We start from the raw sequence: 25,710 nt of genomic DNA, 5'->3' as shown, positions 1-25,710 counted from the left end.
TCAAGGAAGCCCTCGGTGGCTTCTCAAAGAGGTTAACTGCCTGCTATAAAATCTCTGGACACACACTTTGTTTTCTTGGTGTGCAGCATAGACTATTACCATACATGTATTGACAGTGACTGAAAGTTCCCTTTACATTCAAAGCACAGGTCTCACCCGGATGCCCAGATTCCATGTTAGGCGCACAATTGTGTAATATGCATTTATTGTAGGTCTGTGATATACCAGAAACTATGCCTTACTTTCCCCAAATTATGTAGCTTAAAGATTTATGTAGAATTCCACCAAAAGACTCATAAATCATACTTTTTAACAGACAGTTAAAGTGGTGGCATATAAAGAAGCCAATAGGATGCAGGACCCCAAAAAGATGCTAGGCATGCAGGAAGTCAGGCAAATGAGGCAGAGCAGATTCCACAAGGTGGCACTGGATATGTGTTGGAGAACTGGTCTGCTAGAGTCGGGCAAGAGATGAGAAACGATTAAAACAAGGTTATTGTCCAACTCAGAATGCTTCTAGGGCCAGTGAGCCAACGTCACACCAAAGGGCTTTACTAAGTGGCCGAGTCATCCCACAGGGATTTGACCCGAAAGGATTCCAGAGCCACCACAAAGCTTCCCATAGCCACCTCCCATCCCAATTTCCACACACCCGACTCTGCTGCTCCTGCCAAACTGCAGGGATCATCATTCAGCTCAGGTGCTGAGTTATTCAATTATTCTAGCACCTTTTGAAACACATGTGTAGCTAGAAATGCTTCCGAAGAGAAGAAAATCCTGTTATTTAGGCTACTGGGTCAAATTTTGATCCTCTCTTGAATTCTTGTTTGCCACGTAATTGCTTCTCAAGTGAATAAGTGGCTCGTTGATACCCAATCCTTACTAGCAAGGAGCAGCAACAAATACCATCACCAGCAATCGGCTTCCAGCTCTCTGCGCAGCTGCAAACAGACCCTGCTACCTCCAGACCAGCTCAGCAATCCCCAGGCCCCTTCTCTCAGGGCACCACAGGCTGCAGTAGCTGCTGAAATACACACACCACAGGGAAGCAAGGGATCTGAGGAACAAATGACTTCTAGCTATTGCCGTCCTCTGACACACAGCTCCAACTTGCTTTGCTTCCAGATTAAAAGAGACTGCTACCGTCTGAGCTCTGTCATAATGCTAAAGTCACCAAAATAATATGTCTGCCCGGAATCTGGAAGCCACCCCTTACACCTCCCCCACAACCCACCCACCCGCTTCACGCCAGCTCTAGGAGATATTTTCTCCTATAGAGCAAACCAAAGAGACTGAAGAAGGGGGCGGAAAAACTGGTCATGAAGCAGGCCTGTCAGGGTCCATCTTAGCAAAGGGTTTCTTCAGCCCACTATGTCTCACTCTGAGGAACTGAATGGTGAGGCAGGTCAGAAAAGGCAAGTTCTGGCCAGAGGTGACATTTACCCACAAGTAAATGGCAAGACTGAAGCAAATCCTAGTTTTCATTTAGCCAAAGCAATTGGTATTAGAAAAAAAAAAAAAAAGTCTCAGAAGCTCTCCTGTAACCATGAAGCCAGGATCCCTGAAATGAAGGACAGCAACATGAAAAAACAGAGCATCTGAAACAGACTCTAGCCAGGATGGGGAACTGCTCTCTCGGGAAAGCCTTTGATGCTCAATGCAAGGACCAGAGTTCTATCCCATGAGGACACATAAAAATGTCAGGCATGGTGGCATGCGCTTGTAATCCTAGAGCTGGGGAGGTGGAGACAGACGGATCCATGGGGCACACGAACTAGTCTAACCTAATGGGTCAGCTCCAGGCAAAGGAGAAAGCCTGTTGCAAAGGAGGGGGATAACACACATAGCAATTCTCTAGCCTATACACACACACACACACACACACACACACCTCCAGATACATGTACACCCCTACACATACATACATACACAAACATGTACCCCCTCCCCACACATGTGCACCCCTCAATCCACACACGCACATATACACACTTAAAGAGACTAATTGAGCAACTGATCCCTGTCACTTGGTCCACCCCACTGTGCACAGGTCACGGGATGGAATGAGCTGGGGCACAGTGGCCAGGAATAATAAAACTTTAGTAAAACAAAATAATAAAACACTCGCCATCACAGGAATTGGAAAGGCTTGACTTCCACAGTCACCCCCCTTTCCCAAGAGTCCCCCAAGATGCCAGCCATCCCAGGAAGGAGGAAACCTTCTCTCCACTCCGCTCGCTCTCACCGTTCCTCCACCTGTTCAGCTCCATCTCCAGATGCTGGAGGACACTCTTCAAGGCCTTGTTCTTCTCTTTCTCTTTTTCATATTTCTTCTTCCACTCTTCTGCTGTTAGTTCCAAGTTCACAGAGACTGTATTCTTGATGGTCTTTGCTCTGGGATTAAAACACAGGAAATAAATTCCAAGAATAGCCATTAGCCCTTACTGATTTTATATAACAAGTCTCAGATTCCCTTCACATCCAAAAGGAACTGGAATGGCAAAGACTCCCTGTGGCACCTACCTACAGCCCTCAAGCGGCATCACTGGCAATGCTTACTAGAGCTTTTTAAAAGGACTTATTTTTAGTATGTGTGTGTACTTCTATGTATGCATGTCTATGTGACTGTACGTATAGGTGAGTGGGGGGAGGGGGGGTGTGTACACACATGCATGCACATGCCTGTACCCTCGGGGACCAGAAGAGGGCACTGGATCCCTGGGGGCTGTGAGCTATCTGACTGGATGCTGAGGTCTAATCTTTGGTCCTCATGAGAGAACAAGCACTCTTAACCCCTGAGCCATTGCTCCAACCTCACACTGTTATTTCTTAAGGCTCCAGAGCCACCCTTTCCTCTTCTCCTTCACAGTCCAATGGACTTTCATTCAGATTGTGCCTCAGGGTCCCATTTTGTCTAACTTCCTCTGTGTCCTCACAGTCTGTCTTCAGGCCGTGGGTTAGAGGCTTACCCCGGTGTTCAGCATGTTTAAGCATTCCACAGACCTCTGCCAGACTAGTCTTCTAAACAGAATTCCCAATCAACTCGGTAAACACTTACAAAACACTAGGAACATACCAACAAGGATGGGCAAAGTGCCCCACCTCTTACAGCTTGGGGTTTCTTATGTCAGCGACACAAATTGAACAATCAGCTACTTCTCTTATTTGCCTTTGGTGCCTAGAACCAAAGTGTTAGGCACATGCCAACACATGGCTATAAGGTAGGTGGGCCACATAAGTGAGAGAGGGTGACTGGGGGACACCATGGCTTCCTAATGATCCCCTCAGCAAAGGCAAGCATCAGCACACCAGAATAAAAGGCTGGTTATTCTGAAATCATCTCACTGTTTATAAATAGCCAGAAGTTGGGATTTTTTTTAATATTTGTATATCCAAATTCAGAATGTCTTAAAAATAACATAATGCATGACAAACAGGTCTCATGGGCACCATTTTTTTTTTCATGATCTCGTAGGGCACGTGGCTTAGGGGTGTGATGTCATGTGCGTGATAGACAGTCGATGAAAGGAGAAGCTGGGGAGAAGAAAAGAAATCAGCATCTGCATTAGGTGAGATTAAACAAAAGGCTAGGCTCACCTAGGCCTGCACAGAAACAGACGGGTTCAGCCACACCCGGGAAACAGTAAATTCCTCGCCTGTTTGCTCCCTGCTTGTTAAGCAGGCAAAGCTCATGTGAAAATACATGGTGCTCTGTCTTCTTGCCACTGACATTCTCATTTTAATCTCTAAACAATTCTAGGACTGTCATGTTTGCTGCTACAGCTGATGTGTGATCCAGGTTAATTACTGTTGTCATCAAATGACATTTGGGACATGATTTCTATTTTGGTGCAAGTAATTCAACCGTCCGCCCCAGTGCTACAGTTGCCATTGCAAAATTAATTTCTAGAGCAGACAACTAAATAACCCAACTGTTGAAAGAGGAGTTAAATGATATCAGTGCTGGACTCATGAAAGAATTAGGATAATTCTCATTTGCTGTACCTTAAGGCTGCTCTCCCCAGAACTGCTTCAATTTTAATTCTTCAATAGCAGTAATTTTATTAGTACTTTAAGACTTGGTGCAGTCTGGCTTTCTCACCCTGCCTTCTAACACCCTCAGGTGGTGCTATGGCTGCGTCTGGGCTGCAAGCACAGGCATGGCTGTGTCCCCTGTTATCAACTTAAGTCAGGAAGTAGGAGAGAAAAAAAAAAAAAAAGCCTCATAGCTAAGATGCTTGCTGTCACTGAAGGATACAATTTAAGACTACTGATTTTATTTAAGTCATAAATAGTGCCCTGAAGACTGCAAATGGTACCAGAGAGGAAAAGATGGAGCCCCTGTGCTGTCTCCAGGCAGTGTTGCTCAGAGGTACATTTCTCAAGTAGAACTATCAAGTCTATCGCAGGGTAACTTTCTGAGATGCCCAGAAAATTCTTTTTCTTCTATTTCTATAATAAGCTGGGGCAGTGAAGCAATGACCCACTCAACTTGAGCAGTTTGCCAAGTCTAAGAAAGGTGTGGAAAGGTGCTGAGAAAGGGGACATGTAATGCCTCAATTAGTAAACATGGTGAAGCCTCAGAAAGAGAGCTTGAAGACAAACCTTACTTGTGGGAACTGTAATGGCCTGAGCTCTAGAGCAATCCAGCTCACAATGAGCCTGCAGGGAAATGCAGGCCTTGCACTCATCCCCTCTGTCCTTTTCCATCACCTGCTACCCACTTCCTTACTGGCCTGGCCTGACTACAGAGCAGAGGGAAGGGAGCCACTGTAGTGATGCGAACAGGGCCCAGAGCTAGGCAGAGACAACAGAGTAAGAGGGGATGGAATAGAATATAACCCACTCTGGCCTGGTGCTCAAGCCACGGTAGGAAAACACTCTCACGCTGGATCCTTATAGATTTTCTCTGCTCCAGATGGGACTTGAGCAAACTTTTACATCCCCTGAGGCCAGGGGATGGAGAAATGAGCTAAGAAAAAGAGAGATGACTCTACCAAAATGGCTCCATAGATTTAAGTTATCTCCCATATCTTAGAGAGAGAGAGAGAGAGCGTGTGTGTGTGTGTGTGTGTGTGTGTGTGTGTGTGTGTGTGTGTGTGTATCTGTGTGTGTGCATGCATGCATGTGCATGCATACATATGAATATCAGTACTTAGAAAGCCATAATCCTTAAAGTGATTACATAGCCTGAATAAATGATCCAGACAGAAACTCACACCACTGCCATCTGATGTATGGGAAGTTCTCATACCACAGAGCAGGGACATAGTCCTTTCAATGTACAGTTAAAAAAACAAACAAACAAAACAAAACTCCACATAAGAATTCTATTCCTGATGCATCATAGGTGAAAATGGTAAAATGTCTAAAGCAAAATACTGAAAATATCCTCAAGACCTTGTGTTAGGTAAAGATTTCTTGAATACAACATAAAAGAAAAAAATTGACTATAAATTTAAAACTTCCCTCACTAAAAGTAGGATTAAAAAGGCATGTTTGTAAAACAGGGGAAGGTACTAAAATACATATAGATAGCAGTTAGCTGGAATAACTCCCACAAATCAAGAAGGAAAAAGCAGAAAAAGACTTGAATAGGCAGTTCCTGAAGGAAGTGCCAAGATGCACTGCAAAAAGAACACTAGATCCTTAGTTCTGGGGGACGGAAAGGGAACTGATGAGATGCCTTTCTGTGCCCACCAGAAGGGCTGGCAGTGAGAAAGGGCAGCGACCTTACCTCTGACCGCCTGCTGTGAGTATAGGTCCTAACTGTAACTTTAGAAAAGTGGTTTGTAGCGTCTGCTATAACTATGCCACACCCCATGACTCATATCTACACTTATCAACAGGTATATCCACAGGCAACAGACACTGTAATGTTATTGCAATAGCCCCTAAATGAAAGCAGTCAAACACCTACCAACAGTACAATGAATACATTCAATAGAATACTGCATAACTATAAACACTAAACTGCTACGCCCAACAGTGTGAAATAATTTCCAGATACAATGATGCATAAAGACAGCTGAATGAAAACAGTACTATGTGGCCTTATGCATGTGAGGTTCAAAAGCCTTACATGCCAATCCCAATCCATGCGGGCTGAAGTCATCGGGATGCTGGTTACTCTTGAGCACAGAGCACTGGCTAAGCAGGTGCAAGAGGCAGACTTCTAAGTCAATGGGAGATGGTTACGTGTTTGTGTGCATTTGTAAATGTTTATGACTGTATAATTATGTTATGCTCCTTACTATATGTATTCTATATTAATAAAAATGCATTATAGAAATAAACTTATATAGAAAGGCAGCATCTCTCCACCTATATGCAATTTCTGGATCTTTTGTTTTTCCCACATATTTACTGCCTACACTCGTACATACTTAGACATGATAAGTCAATACAGAGCCTGGTGCCAATGACCCAGATATGTGTCTTTTAAATATATGTATGTATGTATATATATATATATATATATATATATATATATATATATATGACGTTTACATATTTATATATATATATGTAAAACCCTAGGCTGAGTCTCATTTATTTTATGTTTTTTAAGGATTATTTATTTTATGTATATGAGTACACTTTTGCTATCTTCAGGCACACCATAAGAGGACATCGGATCCCATTACAGGTGGTTGTGAGCCACCATGTGGTTGCTGGGAATTGAACTCAGGATCTCTGGAAGAGCAGTCAGTGCTCTTAACTGCTGAGCCATCTCCCCAGTCCCAGATATGTGTCTTTATTGTCCAGCTTAGCTTCCAAAAGAATTTCAGTTAGTTCACAATCACACATGAACTCAGTAAGACACTAGGAACTGGGAAAGGCTCTAAAGGCCAATTTTATAATTTTGTCTGAAGTCTAACAGTCATGCATTGCTTAAAAATAAAGTTTATTCAGAAATGCACCAGGAAGCATTGTACCTGCCTCACAACAAAGTGTGATAATCTAATTAAGGTAGATTAGACCCCACTAGTGTAATACAGTCTCACATGATGGTTTGTTGTTATGCAAACAGCATGGCAAGAGCAGCAAAGTCCAGTCATCTAGGGTGGGGACACTGTCTCCGACACAGGTGACCTTTGGAGCTGTATTTACTCCTGAAGTGGTGAGACCCTGTGATTAACCCTAATGTGTGCTGACCTGTTTGCAGATTTACAACTGGAACTCATATGAACAGCTCAGCTCCTTGTTCAATATTGTTTCAGCCCTAACAGAAGATCCACTTGCAAGAGGTAACCTACTGTGTGGATGCTATTACCATGGTACCTGTTTCCTGTGTTGCCTTGCTGCAGAGGTTCAAATATCATTTCAGTAGTGTGTCATCTGGGTTTGCCTGGGTATTAGAGCTCTTCTCCCTCCAGGGAGGAAATGAACCTGGGGATTTTTGTTTTTGTTTTTGTTTTTTGCTTTTTTTTTTTTTTAAAGACTTAAAGCTAACACCTTGGGGAAGAGTGTTATAGGTATAGCCAACAGTGATCAGAGGACCAGCACACCTTCTTAAATTTGGAGGCAAATGCCGATGTGGTTATATAAGAAACATCTACTGTGAAATGAGAAGACAGCCACCTTTCAGCTCTCAAGTGTCATCACCTTTCCCAGCTCCTTCAGGCCCTCCATCCCAAATGTCCAGTATGCGCGTGAAGAGGTACACACTTAGGTTCTAAGAGGACTAAGCATGTCTCCTTCAAGAGGCTGAGCACTCCCACCTAACACTCTTGAAGGCATTCCCATCACGTGCACTTGAAAAAGGCCTCCCTTGCCTGTCTCCTCACTGATCTCTTCTCATACTTACTTATTCGCTGGCCATAGTTCTAAGTGAAAAGCACACTGGATGTCTTTAGAGTCTCTTCTAACTACTCTGGCCTCCTTAAGGAGCCAGAAGATGCTTGCTCCTGGTACCTCTCGCTTTGGCATCTTTCCTTGATCTCCAGGTGTTCCAGAGAGTACTCATATTTGAATAAGGAGGCTCTAGACAAGCAACCTCGCACCCTCAGTGCAAGGGAAAAGTCTGTAATATATGCTCTACACAGGAAATGTTAGGAGAGGAGGGGAGAGAGAGTAAGGGAGAGGACTGTGGTCTCTGCAGACGGTAGTCCAGTATCCCATCTCCATCTATCTGGGTTTATTGGGGAAATTGGTATGGCGGAGGTCAAGGGGGAAGGAATGCAGAGACAGAGAAGGACATGCAGCACAGTCTCCTCTTGGTTTTCTAAGGAAACTGGCTCATGTGTCTGTGGGGGCCACAAAGCTAAGTCAAGTCCAAGCAGCCAGCTTGAAATGCAGAGCAAGTGTGTTTTCTGGTCTTCAGTTCTCCCTGAGAAACGTCAGCTTTTGCTCATCAAGGCCTCTCTGTGAATGATCGGGAAGGCCATGTTCATTACCCAGGATCATCCACTTGACTCAGTCAACTGAGTGCAAACATTAGCCATCTATAAACACAGACAGAGCAATAGCTGGATTCATGTTTGATTAAAGAGCTTAGACATTTGGGTACACCAAACCTTCTGATCTGCCCGAGTCTCACTGCTGTGTAACAGCTACACTTTCCTCAGAACTCATTTCTGCTCCAAAACACTCTCCAGGCCTTAAAAGGTTAGTCATGAAGGAGGAATTAAAGCTCTCGTGACCAGTGAAGAACAGCATCTCTTCCTCCAAGGGCTATGGTTACCCTCTGGTATCCTAGCAACAGGTTCTCCAACAGAGGTGACTGAACTCTTGGTTTTATGTCAAATGCACCAATGTGTGCACCTTCGCAAGTGGCTCACTCTGCCTCTGCAGGTACAATGTTCTCACACTCTTGTGACATGAATTTAAATGTACACTACTCAGTCTCTGCTGGGTCCAACTGTCACTATGACAGGTGGCTTGATTAAAGTGGTAGCATGGTTTCCTTCTGAGAGCAGTGCACACCAGGAACACAAATACTATCCCTCTCCCCGAGTCACCAATCCCCTCTCACAGTCAACAAGAAAACAGACTGAATTATTCTTGCTGGACCGAAACATACTGATCTGGGCCACCTCCGCCTCCACCAAACCAAGGCACATGAAACAGACTTCGAAGATCATGGAGTGATTTGAGTTCACACATCTGAAAGTCACAAATATCTTTTCTGAAAAATGCTAGAAAAGAAAGTACTAGGAAGAGAGTAACTTAAAACTAAAGAATAACATGCTGGAGCATAGAAAAAAAAAAAGATCAACAAAATGTTTTAATTGGGCTTTCTGATTCTCAGGTATCTGGACTACCTGCTGCTCTCTGATGCTGGGCACTCAGAGAACTAAAGGGGAAAGCTTGATCAAATGAGAGTCCATCAGGGTGTATTTCCCCTGAGAATGCAGTACTAAAGCTAAAATCCTAACACAGGCTGCCAGGCTCTTCCCAGGGTGCTTCAGGCACCTGTGGATGCTGCTGAGTTTCTACAGCTTCAAAGCACGTGCTGTGATTAACTCAGCACATCAGTGCATTTCAGCCCAGCAGAAATATACACCTCCTCTGTGTCCTCAGGAGACCCACAGAAATCATGCTGCCCACAGTTCTGCAACAAGAATAAAATGAGCACTGGTTATCTGGCACTTGGGACGAAACCAGCAGCTTTTGGGTTCAAAGCGCTTGATCTTATTATTCTTTCTTAGCTTTATATATTTGTTATGTATATGCGCATTCTACCTGCATGTATACCTGTGTGCCAGAAGAAATCATTAGATTCCATTACAGATGGTTGTGAGCCACCATGTGGTTGCTGGGAATTGAACTCAGGACCTCTGGAGAAACAGCTGAACCATCTCTCCAGCCCAGTATTTAATCCTATTCACTCTGGGATATCATGTCTAATCTGATGATCAGATCCATGTCTGCTGTATAGTTGGGTTCAGTGCATATAGTTAACAGTAAAGCAGACAGAAAGCCCATGGACAAATCCACTATCCCTAAAGAATCAATTAACATGGACAGAGAGAGAGAGAGAGAGAGAGAGAGAGAGAGAGAGAGAGAGAGAGAAACTATCATATACATCAGACTACTGACTAGAAAACAAACTAGATCAAACCCAGGTCGACTTCTAGGGTTGACCAAGGGACACCTCCCTGACACAGCTCCCTGACGATCCTTCACCATGAACCTGAGCTCGCTTGCTTCACTGTTCAATAAGCGTGCACCTACTGACCACTGCACACGTCCCATGCTGGAAAGCTGACGTCATGCACTTCAGGGTCTGGTACAAGAAGCAGACCAACTATTTCACCTAGAAACATATTTGATATTACATTTTATCTCCTGGAATCCCAAATTTCCTATAGTATTTCTTTACCCTATAGTTCCAGTCGTGAAATGCTGTTTCATTCAAACTGTCTTTTATATTGCAACGCTGCTCCTTCTTTCTAGTCTAGTCTTACCCACTATCTTTCCAACCCTCAATACTGCCAGAGTATTTAAGGCGAGCTTGAAGTCAGTGATAGCCTCCTCTGTACCAGCCCTTGGGCAACTCATATCATCCTCCTCCCAGAAGTCCTCGGAAGGAGCCACTTCATCTCTACGGTAGAGAGATATGAGGCTCAGAGAGAAGTAAGGAGAGAGTGGATCAGTGGCCAGGAAACAAAGGTGTCACCTTGATTCAATGCCACTACCTCAAGCCTGTATCAAATCAAAGAAGTCATTTAGGAAGAAACAAAGGACCCCGATCCTTTAAGAGATAGATTAATCCTACAACGTTGCAACACAATTATTGTTTAGACAGCCCACAGCCAAAGAATCCTATGTCCTGTTGAGACTCAGAAAATGTCTACGATGTGCAATGCAGTTCAAACAGCTGTAGCAATTTTCCACAGAGCACCCATCCCCATTTGAAATGACTTCTTGGGCATTACCATACAACATACTCCCAGGTCTATAACAGGGGAACACTGGGAACCCCATTGACACCTGAGGCAGTAAAGGCGCACAGAGATAGATCAGCAGCTGTTCAGCACTGAATGTAATAATGATAGGAGAATCCACCCCAGCACATCTGTCTGGAATTAGCACAATGAGCATCAACGATGCTCAGACCATCCAAGGCCACAGTATCCCAAGCTTAGGTACCCAACACCCAAAAACACAGCTGAGAAGACAGGGTCTGGAAACTGAACAAACAAGACTGAAGAGGTCAGCTGTGGCAGCAGGGTAAGGTAGGTGAAAAGGACCGTGTCAAGAAAGACAAGAAAGCCAGGTGTGGTGGCACAAGCCTTTACTCTCAGGACTCAGAGGCCGAGGCGGGCAGATCTCTGTGAGTTTGAGGCCAGCCTGGTCTACAAAGAGTCCAGGACAGCCAGGGATGATTACACTGAATAAACTCTGTCTAGAAAAACTGAAAGAGGGTGAGGGTGGGAGTAAGGAAGGTAAGATCCACACATATGAAGACTGCTCTAGCTCCTTCATGCTTGCATCAGCTAACGTTCAGAGGCAGGGCACATTGACTCCAGCCTTTCAAACAGTGAGAATGTGGTCATCCCTTGCGCTTTCCTCCACACACACCTCATGCCTCCCACCCTCAGGGTTAATGCATTGGGTTCCTTTCCTCCATTATACACGCCTCTACTCTGCCTTTATCTCAGTTTCTGATTGCTTTCCTGAATAATGTTGAAATGAATTTCAAATTTCAAATAACTGGAGTTAAAAGTGCTTATCAATCTTGAGATTTATGTATGCGAAATCCTATAGAGCTAAAGGTTAGGCTTTGAGTCCACAAAGAACAAAAGTAGCTGCAACAATGAGTTGGGTGTTTTGCTTTGCTTTGTTCAATAGCATTCTTCAGACAGGCACATTCCTGACCTCTACTTAAAAAAAAAAAATGCAATCCCTGTTGCCTCCCTAAACAATGTCTCAAGTTTATAGGTCACCTGCTAGATGCAACTGAATAATTTTTGGCCCTTTTGACCATTGCTCCAAGACATTCACACCTATGCTCTACTACGTAGCTCAGAGCATGGCTTCTGAGACCTGCCCACACGCACCTCTGTCCAAACATCAGCGTGGACTTGGTCTCGGCTTCATTGAAGACTGAAGGAGAACAGCAAATGACAATGGTGGTCCTACAGTTCCCACCCAGAGAGTCCTGGAGAATCCGAGTCATCTTGCTGTCCCGGTACGGTACATGTGTTTTCTATTTAAGAAAAGAAGGAGTATTGGTTTTGACAGCCCATTCAAAGAAAAACTACAGAAGCAAGCTGGCCAAACTTACAAACACGTGGAAAGAGGACTTGCAGCCAGGTCTTTGGATCTTGCCAAAGACTATCCATGCTATGACCCGTGTCACAGGAAGTTAGCAACACCATTCATACTTCCTAGTGGAGTGGAGCACCCAGCAACAGGCACTCCAGCCAGGAATCTCTCCTCCAAAGAGGAAAATAAATGAGCGTCTGGGATGTGTGGCAATCCATCCCAATAAGAATACATAAATCCCAAAGGCAGAGTCCCATAATACTATTTAATAGATGGTGACAGGATTACTTACTGTCCCTTCTGCCAAGGCAGAAATCACATTTCCAAGAGCAGACAAAGACTTGTTGATATTTTTAGCTTCATCAAGAACAGCTCCCTCGGCACCGGTTTTGCTGACCTACGAACGGACAGAAAAGGCAGTGAGGACTGTGTGAGCACAGAGCAGAAAATCGGCGCGCGGAGGGGCAGCCGGCAGGCCCTGCAGGAAAGCAGGCAAGGAAGGTAAGAAGCACCCCATCCAGCGGTCCCCGGAGCCGGAAGCGGTCCCCGGAGCCGGAAGCGGTCCCCGGAGCCAGAGGCTGAGGATCTGATCTCCCCCGTTGTCATTTTCCTCTCAATTGGGCTTTAGTGGAATGGCTGAAATGGCTCAAGTGGGAGAACTGCAGATACTTCCCTGGGGGACATCCATCCAGAAAACCAGCCTCCAGAAGTGCTGTCACCACTGTGAGCTGGATCCTAGGGGACTGAATCACAGCCTCCCAGTTACATGGGGTCTGGTGCGGCACAGTGAGGAAACCATTTATGAGCCCAAATTCCAGGCAAAAGACTAAAGAAGTGGGGATGGGTGCTCTGGTTGTTTCTTCTCTACTTTTTTCCCGTAGCATGGAAGGAGGCAGTGGGGAGCAAAGAAAGGAAAGAAGGGGTGTCTCAGATGCAAAAGGCTTGGGGAGACATGCAAAGACAAGGATATGTGTGTTACACTATAAATTTGGTTTTTCTTCTATAGCCCACTGTACACGGTGTGTCCTCCACTTCGTTAGTACAGATAAGTTCACGTTTACAGCATTTAATATAGATAGAGAGGTTTACAAATGCTGCCAACTTTTTTTTTTTAAAGGAGGGGAGAGGATTCAGTAAGATTTGTCGTGGTTTTCTGAGCAAAAGCAGGGTGAACAGCTGCTCTCCAAAAAAGAAAAAAGGAAAAAAAGAAAAGGAAAGAGGAGAAATAACTTTAAACTGAACAATGATGGACTCAAATATATATAAAGGAGACCCCCTTCACTCCCCAATAACAGAGGGGAATGTTGTCCAGGAGCAAGGTTCTGAAAATAGTACAGACTCTTCTGCCCCAAAAATGTGGCAGGCAGAGACATCATGGGGTAATGGGCCACAAAAATCAGCAGCCTATGACAGGCAGTTTTAGACGATCTCTAATTTGAGCATCTTAACTCCATGAAATATTCAAAGCAGGGACCATGCATCACCTTCCGAGGCAGGCAAGGACAATGAGCCCCAAAGATACCACTCTGGTGCCCTAAGGGAAGGATGGCACTTTGGGGTGATGGGATGGAAATCCCAGAGCTCTGGTCTCAGGACAGTACACTCATATGGACTCATCCAGGGGAAAAGGAAGAAAAACATGAATTAAAAACCAAGCAGAGACACTTGAAACACCTCATAAGTACCCTTAACAAGAAGCAGCAACTGCCAGCAGGAGGCAGCTACCAGGTGTACTTCAGTCCTAAACAACTCATCGCTACATGGCTCTCTGTATGGGCTTATACCCAGCATGGCAGTCCGTCCAGTCAGTGGTCCGTCTACAGCTGGACAACGTGCTCCCTTCATCCTCATGAGCAGCTGAGAATGTAGCCAGCCCACACACATAACATTTGAGATGCCCAGCCAAGTAAGAGGACAATTCAAAAGCCATGACTTACGGGGATGTGTGTAGCCATAGTTAGGGTTCAGGAACTTAGCAGTGTGAGGCCATGAGTGGCAATCACCTGTATAGCTAGGGAGACTGACAGTACTTCAGGACCTGCTCTGATGAGAACAACCAGCTGATGTCACTGATGATGGCAGAAATAGAAATTGTGCATGTATGCTGGCTCTATGATGCTGTCTACAGGGCTTGTGCCCGCCAGAGTATGGCCATGGGAACATCCCCTGGTGCTGTGGAAGGGGGCTGGCATGGGAAGAGGATGTGGTCTTAGCCGGTGCCTGGGGGCATAGAACAGAGCGAGGTGTGGAAAGAGAATCACAACAAAACCAAAGAAGCCTTTCCAACCGGATGACCCAAGGTCACCCATATGAAAGGTCCCCTGTTACTTCAAACCCACTTCCAGGAGAACGGAAACACTGGCAGAGCCCAGGTTCCAGACCTTTCCTCAGCAAGGCAAAGGTACAGAAGCAGGGCCAACCATGTCCCAGGGGGAGAGCCCTCCCGAGCCTACTGTATGGAGTCCATGAAATCAGATGGCTCCTTCCATCCTAAGGGCGCCCATCCCACCTTTTGCAGCTGCCTTGCTAGGCTAAGTCATACTAACACCTGCTTAAAGCCCTAGGCTACCAAGCATCAATGAATCAGAGCCTCTGACACACATGCCTCTGAAGGGAACTGGCGACTCTTAGCCCACAGGACAAAATGAGAATGCAAAGAAACACGATAGTACCATGCCTCAACACTTCAAACTTCTTTAAAACCAGGAAGTAAAAGGCACAGAACTTCTACAACTGTACACTTGAGCAAATAGCAGGGAGAAATTACAGATAATATAAATAAGAACCAATTACCTTTTCACTCCCAGCCAAATCAACCAAATACAGCTTCCCGCTGAGTTTTTTTTCAGTCTCCACATTCTCTTGCTTAATGTTAATCAGGAAGATACTGTGACTCCTAGAGCTGTGTTCGTTCATGTCTGAAAAGGAAAATAAATGGCTTACTGCTCCGCAGAGAGCTCGGCAGCACGGGCAGCAGACCTCTAGTCCTTCAAAACACAGCCAATCATGTCACCCTGCTGCAGCTCTCTGCAGCTGGTGAAGCCAATTTGGGGACGCATCTGAGGCCACTGTTTCTTCTTTTAAAAAGAAACAAAACAAACAAACAAACAAACAAAAAAGTTCATTCATTGTAGAGAGGGCAGATTTACAGTGCCTTCAAGTAACAAAGGAATTAAAGACCCTCAGGGTCGGCCAGAAGCCCTATATCCATCCCATACCCCACTCTCTCAACCCCCAAGAAGCTCACAGCTTCCTTGCTGGTCCTGTGGAAGCCCTGAAGTTTATTACAGTGTAGTGCCTGACACAGTTTGTCCTGCCCATGTGTAGCCTGAACTACCAGGAGCTTCCTTCAGGGAAGATTAAGACACATTCCTCTACAACCCATATGAAACACGCACTGGCCTCCCAGGTTAAATGGCCAGGATACCAAGGAAAAACGCTTCCCCTTACAGCAGACCCAGTAATGGTCCCAAGCAACTTTCACCATTCCTCAGAAAGCATCTCACCAGATTGTTCAAAAAAAATAAACCCTCTAAAGATCCCATTTTATTTTGGGGGGGAGGGGGTTCGAGACAGGGTTTCTCTGTGTAGCCCTGGCTGTCCTGGAACTCACTCTGTAGACCAGGCTGTCCTCGAACTCAGAAATCCGCCTGCCTCTGCCTCCCAAGTGCTGGGATTAAAAGCGTGCGCCACCACGCCCAGCTTTAAAGATCCCATTTTAAAAGGTCACAAATAAATAAATTTAGCAATGCTGCACGCTAGAAAAATCAACGCGTAAAAACCATTTATGTTTCCATGCCTGACCTAAAAATATTAAGAAGATATAGGGGGCTTTGGGGATAGCATTTGAAATGTAAATGAAGAAAATATCTAATAAAAATAAAAAATAAAATATTAAGAAGACAATCTATTCACATTAGCAATATGAAGGATAAAATAGAAATAAACTTAAAGAAAATGACAGATTTGTAGCCAAAGGTCCAAAATGCCACTTACAGATATTAAAGCAGATAGAGATAGATGGGAAACATAAGCTGTGATCATTTATTTGAAGATAAAATATTGTTAAGATATCAACATTGGATCTGCAGAGATGGCTTTAATAGATAAGGCTTTGCTGAGCAAGCACGAGGACTGGAGTTTGGGATCCCAGAACCCGTTTAAAGGCTGGTCAGGCATGGCAATTATCTGTAACCCTGGACTGCAGAGCAGAAACAGAGTGGGCTCAGAGCTAGCAGGATGAGCTGGAATTGATAAGTACTGTGTCAGTAAAGAGGCTGCCTCAACAAAAATAAAATGTGAAAATCCAGCCAAAGGAAGATACAACATCAACTTCAGGCCTACACATACATAAAATACACACAGGCACACAAAACATGCACATATATAAGCCAAAATAATCTATCCAAATACAACTGTATCAAAATCTCAATGATATTATCTACAAAAGTAGAAAAGTCTACCCTAAACTTTTAAAAGTCTACAAACTCTCACAGCATCCTGAATAGTCAAGCTGATCTTGAAAATTAAAACCGGAGCTGGGGAGATGGGACAGCCTGTAAAGCACCCGCTGCAAAGGTCCCCGAGTTCAGGTCTCAGCTGGGGAAGATGGAGCATTGTGGCGACACACGGTCAGATGTTGCCCACAATGCAAATGGACTTAGCAACAGAGCACTGTTAAATATACTCACCCCACTAAAATAGAAACCGGAGCTGGTACGATGACTCAATGGGTGAAGATGCTCGCTGTCAAGCCTGGCATCCCAGGGCAATTTCCAAGACCCACACGTTAGAGGAAAACTTTCAAGAGTAGGTTCTCCCTAGCTTCCATGTGCTTATCTACATAGCATGCGTACACACGTGAGCACGCACACATGCCCACGCTCGTGCACAAACACATACATACATACATACATACATACATACATACATACACACACACACACACACACATGTACAAATAATGTGGGAAAAAAACCCTGACAGAATGCTAAGGACACTAGTAACATTCGACATGCTCGGCTCTGAAGCAGGTACAGTGTAAATAATTCATGACTGGCAGCTTAGGAAACACAGCAAGAAAGGTTTGTCATGTACATTTGGGTTTCGGGCAGAACAGCAAGAAGCAGTGTTTCCTACACAGCACACAAGCCTAGGTCAGCTCTGAAAACTGATGCATATACAAGCATCATTTCACAGGCTGTGGGTGTAGAAGAGGATTCTGAGTCACAGAGCTGGAGCCCATTCACACAGGAGCCTCAGACCTGCTCCTAGAAGGGTCTAGACCAGCCACCAACTACTGCTTGAATCTCTTCTATACAATACCTTCGCTCCCTTCCTCAGCAGCAGGCTTTTCCTGGGGCAGCTCCCAGGCTTAGAGTCCTGACAGTTGGTCAAGCCTGCGTGCCTAGCCTGCAGCACATTGCATCTTCCTCAACATCAGAACCCAGAGCATCAATGAACTGCAGCGCACACATCCTCTCCTGATTTTTTTTTTCTCTTCCGAACTTGAAATTCTTAGTTCCTTCAGCTCTGAGTGAACTTACACTCCTCTGCCCACATCCCTCTGAAAGGACAGTGCTAGTCAATTTAAGGAGCCTCTGCCTTGCTGATAAACACGTGCAGCTCCCCGGGATGAGACAGGCATCTTAGCTCATGTGAGTGTGCCTGCTGTGAGCTCTCCAGCTTCAGGGACTCCTTGGAAGCCGCCTGCTCTGCTCTGATGCCCTCTTTGCATTATTCTCTCTCTACAGAGGTAGAGCCCCAACTGTTTTTCCTTGTGTTTGGCATGAATTTAGTAACTTGGATTTTCTTTCTAAGACTTTGATCAGAACCCAAGGAATCTCAGGCAATTCTTCAAGACCTCAGAGTGCTGCATACACTCACGCAGCACAGGGCCTGGGCTCTGCCTGCTCGCTGCTCTCTGCTACCTTCCCTCACATCCTCGTCACCCAGCTGTCCTGCACAGAGGGCAGATACTGCCGTGCTATGTAACAGCATAGACATCACCTCCCCCCCCCACACACACACACACACACTTACTTGTCACAGCCACGTGTCGGTTTGCTTTGCCCTCATCGATCACATCCATGACCTCCTCCGGGCTTGACACAAACCTCTCGGTGCACCCCTGCAAGAGTCAAAGGTAGGGCAGGTTGGCCATTACAGCGGTTGCAAAGCAACAGCATCTCAAAGCAGCTAAGCATCCTTTCTCCCCCTAAAGGTACAGCTAAACAGAAAGGCAATGATGCTGACCAACAGTGCTTCCCCCTTGCCTGGGGCTTGGATTCTACATTAAAGAGAAGTATGAGCCAGCCAGCCCTGGGAAAGCTGGAAGAAATGCTTTTTAAGCTCCTGTTCATACCCTAAAGCAATGCTTTCAGGAGCCAGAAATTAAAAGAAGAAAACTTATGAGAGGGGAGGAAATGAGAATGTACTGCCTCACCCTCCATCATTCATCATTTCAGCACAATAGACAAGGCCACAATAGGCTTCGGTGAGGTTCAGAGCATACACCACTGCATTCAATCCCAAAACCTCTTTTATATACTAAGTAGTAGTACTTAAATAATAGATTTCATAAAGAGGGCTGAGTATAATAGCTCATAACTTATACATGAAGCACTGGATTAGATTCTCAGCAACAAATAATAATAATAATAATAATAATTTACATACAGGAAAGCTACAGTTGAAGAACCTAAATACTGGCTGTTGGGGTTTTTTATACTTATATCAATGTTATAGATAAACTATGCCTTTGGATACTCTTTATAGCATCTCATGCAGTATTTGCACAGACCAGAGAAAAGTTAGCTGCATTGCCCCAAGTCTTTGCATACCTTTACATAGGGGACTCTGTTTTTGTCTTCATGAACTGCCAAGTTGGTCTTGGACACTGTGGTGGTGAAAATGATGGCATGCAAAGAAGGAAAGGGAAGTTAAAAACCCTGTGCTCCAAGAATAGCTATGGTTACAGACGAGAGGCAAGTTTAAGCTGTGGCTGGGAAGAGCACACAGCCTGAAGGCAAACATCACTCTACATTTTCATCAGCTGTCCAGGCAGAAGCATGCTAACGCATCTCAACCCCCCCCCCCACCCCCACCCCGGACTTCAACTACAGAGCAAGCACAATGCATTCAGGTGGAACTCACCATCAAGCAAGTCCCTTATTTTGTCCAAGTAGATCTCAAAATAGGAAACCTAGATAAAGAAAAATTGAAATTGAAATAGAAACACCATACCATGTTTTAAAACCATCACTATCAAACTCATGAAAGCTTTCTCTGTGGCTGAGAAGAGGGAACGCCGAGGGAAAGGTCAGAGTCCTGAGCACAGAGCCGCAGGCACCCCTCGTGTGTTCCTCTTGCTTGGCCACTGTGACCAACCCATCTGCCAACCATGGACCATTCTCTAGCTCTACACTTCTGACTCCTCTGGTCCCAGGTGTTCCCTATATCAGCTGCTAGATAGCCTCTTACAAGAGAACCTAAGTTTAGCCTTGGCTGAATATCAAGCCCATGTCCATGTGTGGTAACAGCCATAAGAGAAAGCATCCTAAACAAGTGTTGGTCAAACATAGCAGACTTCACCCAGCTGCATGATGCCACAGCCTCGTCAGACCCACAGGAACAGTGCATGACGGAGAGGCTAAGGATGCTTGGAACAACAGGAGTTCAGACAGGTACCTGAGAAGGTACTGATGAAGACACCAGGTTTGGAGTCTGTGATGGACTGGAACAAATGTGGTTTAATAAAGACTATTGGCCAGGTGTGGTAGCTATGCCTATGTCCCAGATAAGAAGGCTGAGTGAGAGGGTTGTTGTGAATCTAAGGTCAGCTGGGGCTACAGAAGAAATTTTTTCTCAAAAACCAAACAAAAGATGATTAGACTGTGTAAGGAAAAGGAAGCCTTCTGAATAATCGTTCTTAAGCTTCAGCCGACCCCACATATATCAGTATCAGCTACAGAAGCACGGAGCCCTGGAAACGACCACAGTTCCACTGCATCAGAGCCTCCGACACCAGAACCCAGAATCAGCGTCTGAATTCCCGGGTGACTGGTCTGATAGCTGAACTAATGCGATGCTTAAACTAAGAATGAGTTCTGAGGAATCTAATGTACATATGGCCTCAATCTGGCAAATGAAGCTGTTAGTCTTTGAGATGTGAAAAATTCTTTCCAGGATTTTACACACTGCCTATATCAGACTCTTTCCTCCCAGATAAAATTTCCCCCATACTCATAAGCACCTGTGCAAAATAGGAAGATATGCAAAATGGAAACGCAGGGACAAAAATAGAGTAAAGACTGAAGGAAAGGTCATCCAGAGACCAGCCCAGCTTGGGATCCATCCCTGGCACAGGCACCAAACCTTGACACTATTACTGATGCCATGTTGTGCCTACAGACAGAAGCCTCTGAGTGGCTCTACCAGCAGGTGACTGAGACAGATGCAGATACTTAACAGTCAACCCTGGACTGAGGCCAGGGACCCCTATGGAAGAGTTAGGAGAAGGACTGAGGGTAGCTGAAGGAGATTGCGACCCCACAGGAAGAACAACAGTATCAACTAACTGGACCCCTCAGAGCTCTCAGAGACTAAGCACTGATCACCAAAGAGCATTCGTGGGGCTGGTCCATGGCCCCCGCTACATACGCAGCAGAGGAGGGCCCTGTCTGGCCTCAATGGGAAAGGATGTGCTTAATCTTGTAAAAACTTGATGCCCCAGGGAAGGGGGATCCTAGCAGGGTGAGGTAGGTGTGGGAGCACCCTCTCAGAAGCAAAGGGGAGGGGAGAGGGGTGAAGGGGGGACCTGGAACGGGAGGGGACAACATTTGGAATATAATATAGATAAAATAATTAATTAAAAAAGGAACAAAAATATAGTTGTGAGCTACATGATAATATTAAGCAACAGACCACATACACGGCAGCAGTTCCGTAAGATCACATTGCCTAGTGATATCATAGATCCCTGGTTTTGCCTATTATCTATGAGGCTTACAGAATGATACAACTGTCTTTCAACACATTTCTCTGGATATACCCCATCATTAAGCCAGCCTCAATTGTCGCTGTACAGCTGTAAAGCTAGGCTGTGACTACCCAGGTGAAACTTCAGGAGTGGACCAACCTCACCTCTGATCTGGAGAATGTGAAGGCCCCTCTGCCCTGACACTAAACTCTGTTGTAGCTCAGCCCTGGCCTGTTATCTTTTGTGTGCCTTCATCTAGCACCACCCACTGGCCCAGTTCCCGGCAGCTTTGAGATTCCTACTTTGAAATCTACAAGCAGCAGCTGAGTGTCCTGGCACCTGCTCCTGGGTACCTGTACCTCTGCTAATACCTGTCTGTTCATCTGCCCAGTGCACTACATCTCTCTGGTCGTCTAGGGCCTCACACACGCAAGGCATGCACTGTACCACTGAGCTATCCCACCAGCCCCTAACCGTTCTCGCTAACCTTTCAGGTTGCCCACTCACCTCTGTGAGGTCCCCAAAGCCCAATTCTAGTCGTCTCTAGCCAGGCTCTCCTGAAGCTGGTCTCATTCTGGTGTCAGTCTATTCCAGCTCATGATTGCCTGACTGCCATTAAGATTTTCCACTACCCCTGAGATTTTTTTTAAATGTTTTTCATACATGCACACAATGTATTTGATCATATTCAGTCAACTTTGGAGACCCTAAACATGTGATTTTTACTTCCACAAATTACAGAGAAAATCAATTACATCTAAAAAGAAGCCATGAACCACGTACTGCCAAGCCTGGCAATTAAAATCCTGTTCCTGTTTAATACAGGTTAAAACTGGATGCTGGTATATTCGACTTTCTTGAGGCGTCAGATTTCATTTTATTATTTCAAATGCTTTGTGTGGCCAGGCAGAAGGGAAACCAATAGGCATTGTTCGGCAGAAAAACCACAGCACGATCAGAAATAATGTTCAAAACCCCCATGGGACACATTAAGGAGCAGATTTCAATATTGCCTTAGCCGGATCCTTTTGGTTTAACCTGTTAGCACGTAAGTTCAGAAGCAGACACTGATAACCTGTCCCCTTACAATTCCTATTAATAGAAAATCAAGCGTAACTAGGAAATGCACAATGGGAGCCTAGACGGTAAGACTTGATTCTAGAGACTGAGGGAATATTCTTCCCTTCCCCCCACCACCATTTCAAGCCAGCGCCATTCTTAATCGTAATAAGACTCTGCCACAAGGCACGATTTCCAGGGCAGTAATTGGTTTAACATCTTATTCAGGATTATCACTTAAGACCTCTACAGCAGTTTAAAGTGTGTCAGCATAAATAGCCGTAGAGAAGCACTAAGCTTGTAAACCTTGATCCCATCAAAGCAACAAGCTCTGCATCCTCAGACATAGGAAGCCTGGCGAGGTTGCTTTCAGCAACCGAGAGACCTGTGGTGTACCGGATGTGACTCATAATTGCACAAACAGCTTTTTGAAATGTAAAGTTAGGAGCAGCTTGCTGTAGAAATAAATAAGGGGAGAGGGTTAAGGTTTTTGATTGCTGCATTTATTTATTTATTTTGTGTGGATGAGGGAAGGGCCTGAGCCCTGGTGCACAGGTGGAGAACACTTGTGGGATGCAGTTCTCTTCCACATGTGATGCTCAGGGACCAAACTTGGATTGTCAGGCTTGGCAGGAAATGCCTTTACCCACGGAGCCATCTATCCAGGCCAGAAAGAAGCCTAATACAATGAAAAAGGTACCAAGTATCAGTTGGTGCTAGGGTCTACTTGTAACGTGGCCCATCCGTCTGTGTCTGAACTTCTGCTCCCTCATTACTCACCCACTGGGTCATGTGTACCAGGTTCAAGCCTTCAGGACAGCCTCTCCACTGAGCTACCCTGCCTTCTTAGAACAGCCTCTCTCCTCCCTGCTCTGCAGCCCCTCTAGGCACAAAGATGGAGAAGCAGACATTGTGTGTATCTGGGAGCCCAGAAGCAGGGCAGGGACTGCTCTAGGCTGGCAGCCATCCCCCTCCGCACCCCCCTCCCCCTCTCCATCCCCATCCCCCTCACCATCCCCCTCGCCATCCCTCTCCCCACGAGATGGCAGGATTGGAAACCTAGAACATTCATCAAGGGGCTCCCATGCTGCCCAAGACGCTCAACAAAACAGAGAGCAAAATTTAGACTCAGAAGGCAAGTGAAAACGGAGAAGAGAGGGGTACAAGGTAGTGTGTTTGGTGGTGTGTGTAGAAATATTAAAAATTTACACAAGAACGTGGCTATACAGTTTGAGAAATAATCTAAGCTCCACAGAAATGTTTTTAAAGGATGAATTTTATGCCATATGAACTATCTCTCTCCTTTTTTTTAAACTTAAAAACAAAGGAAAATCCAGGGCTGGAATTCCCTAATCTCCATGGCCTGTTCTACACTGGTCACACAGTCGCCACCTTATGACATGCCTCTCTGTTTAAACAAGTAGCCTTCTGGAATTTACAAAGAAGTCCAAATTTTATAATTCAACAGAAATAATAATAGAGTAGAAGTCTCTCTTTCAATTCAAGTTTAAGCAATATTAGCATTTCTGAGTTAAAATAAAATAATAACAAAGAGGAAGAGAAAAGAGGCAGGCGAATTGCCTGCCAACACTTCCCAAGGTGACATGAATGTGTCATTATCCAGGGTGCATTCCTTCTGAGAACCACACTATTCATGACAGCATTTGAACTTGTGGTAAGTTTAGCCCTGGTCAAAAAAGTATTTTCCAAGTTTATTTGTCCATACAATGCTTTTCTCTGGCAGCTTCCCTATTGGTAACATAAGAGATTATGTTCCAGGGAACTCACATGGGGAACGGTGTCCTGACCCCCACACATACATATTCCTGGACTATCCTCAGAAATGCATTGAGAAAAGGGGAGAATCCAGGCAATGGGTATAACGATTCCATCCTAAAGGGGGCTTCTATGTTTTTATGTTCCTACTGCAAGCATCCCAAATGTTTGGTATTGACTGAAATTAATAAATAGTGTCTATTTCCCACAGAATGACACTTGATGAAAAGAACCATCCTGTACATTTATTTATATAGGAGGAGAAAGACTGTGTAATATGACTTGGGGCCTAGTGGCCTGTCTTGTTCTTAATAAAAGCACTTACCTTGATATGAAACTCCAGGTTCTCGTCCATGGAATAGATGTGATCAAAAATATCATGTGCAATCCTTGGAATGATACCCATAAGCTGAGGATCATGTAACTTCCCCTATGAGCGAAAGACACAGAACAGTCAGGAAGTGCTGGGAAGCACGGGAGAGGAGCAAACGGGGCTCTGCCTTTTTCAAACAATGTCGTTTAATCTGTAAAACTCCAAGTTGAGTGTGTGAGTCATGTTTTGTTTGTTCCTGCACAACAAACAGAAGTTTCTAGAACGATTGGTAGGGAAGGCTAGAAATGGGCATAAGTCCTGGCTCAACCCAGGGCTTGTTAAACAAAACTTACAAAACAGAAAGCACACGCACGCACACACGCACACACACACACGCACACACACACACATACACACACACACACACACACACACACACACACACACACACATGCTGTTGGCTTCCCGGGGAGCTCCCATCTGTTGCCAGCAGAGTACTGTCCTGGCTGTGGGGAGGGGGGTCTGTCCTGGTTGGAGTGGGGAGGCCATCTCCCCTCCTGTGTGAATCCACACAGAGAAGCAGTGAAACTGTGGGAAAGAAGAAGGTGGGAGGTGAACAGGCACGCTTTAGTTTAACCTGCAGGAGTTAGAGATTGGCCAGAAAGCCAGTCCAGATCAGCTAATCCCAAATCTGATCTGCTGGAGAATGGATAGATCCAACCATTGTCCAAGATTGTCTAAAGCCCTTACCCTCAAAAATACCCTCTTCAGGAGCATTTTACAGACCGGCCAAGAAAATCCATCCCAGTGTTCTCATTTTGAAATCTAGAATTCTCCAACTGAATTGTTCTAAATATGTTTTTTACTCCTTTTAGTATTTAAATTGACTTGAAGGGCATTCTTATATTCCTTTTTCCCACTCTTATTTGATTTTAGCAAACAGGTGGAGGGATAAATACTCTTTTTGAACATTACTAAATATACTTTTATGCCTAGAATTTCTTTTTCCACCTATGAGGGCTGTCAAGAGATGCCATGAGTATTGATATGTTGATGCCCTGTGGGAGGGAACGGAAGAGACAATATCCAACAATTCCCACTAAAGGGATCTGATGTACTTAAAGCCATGGCTAGGTTGTATACCATAGAATCTTCTCTTAATCTACCAGTGAAATGACTACTCAAGTCCTCTCCCAAGTGTTAAACAACCTATCTGCCACAAACATAGCCTGGAGATCTACAGTGATGGTGTACCTGAAGATTTTAGACTTTTGGGAAGTTATAAAACTCTAGATATAGTAACACAAAAGCCAGTTTTCTCCTCAGTCCTTGGAGATGCCCAGCAACCTTTACAGATTCACACAGA

The 25,710-nt window shown here is 44.9% G+C and overlaps 1 protein-coding gene across 1 annotated transcript in view; it reads right to left on the bottom strand.

Annotated features, from left to right (window-relative positions):
* Window positions 1-25,710, bottom strand: part of Kif5c (kinesin family member 5C) — a 155,493-nt gene that overhangs the window by 61,665 nt on the left and 68,118 nt on the right. The window contains exons 4-11 of the mRNA NM_008449.3: window positions 24,357-24,461; window positions 19,372-19,420; window positions 19,059-19,114; window positions 18,259-18,346; window positions 15,010-15,134; window positions 12,509-12,613; window positions 12,009-12,157; window positions 2,246-2,394 (exon numbers count right to left, since the gene is read on the bottom strand). Coding sequence (NP_032475.2) covers window positions 2,246-2,394; window positions 12,009-12,157; window positions 12,509-12,613; window positions 15,010-15,134; window positions 18,259-18,346; window positions 19,059-19,114; window positions 19,372-19,420; window positions 24,357-24,461 — 826 coding nt within the window. The remainder of the gene's footprint in view (window positions 1-2,245; window positions 2,395-12,008; window positions 12,158-12,508; window positions 12,614-15,009; window positions 15,135-18,258; window positions 18,347-19,058; window positions 19,115-19,371; window positions 19,421-24,356; window positions 24,462-25,710) is intronic.

This window comes from Mus musculus, chromosome 2, assembly GCF_000001635.26.
Source record: "Mus musculus strain C57BL/6J chromosome 2, GRCm38.p6 C57BL/6J".
NCBI classification, from domain to species: Eukaryota; Metazoa; Chordata; class Mammalia; order Rodentia; family Muridae; genus Mus; species Mus musculus.
Note: the sequence above shows the minus strand (reverse complement) of the source record. Positions and strands in the feature narration are given on the sequence as shown.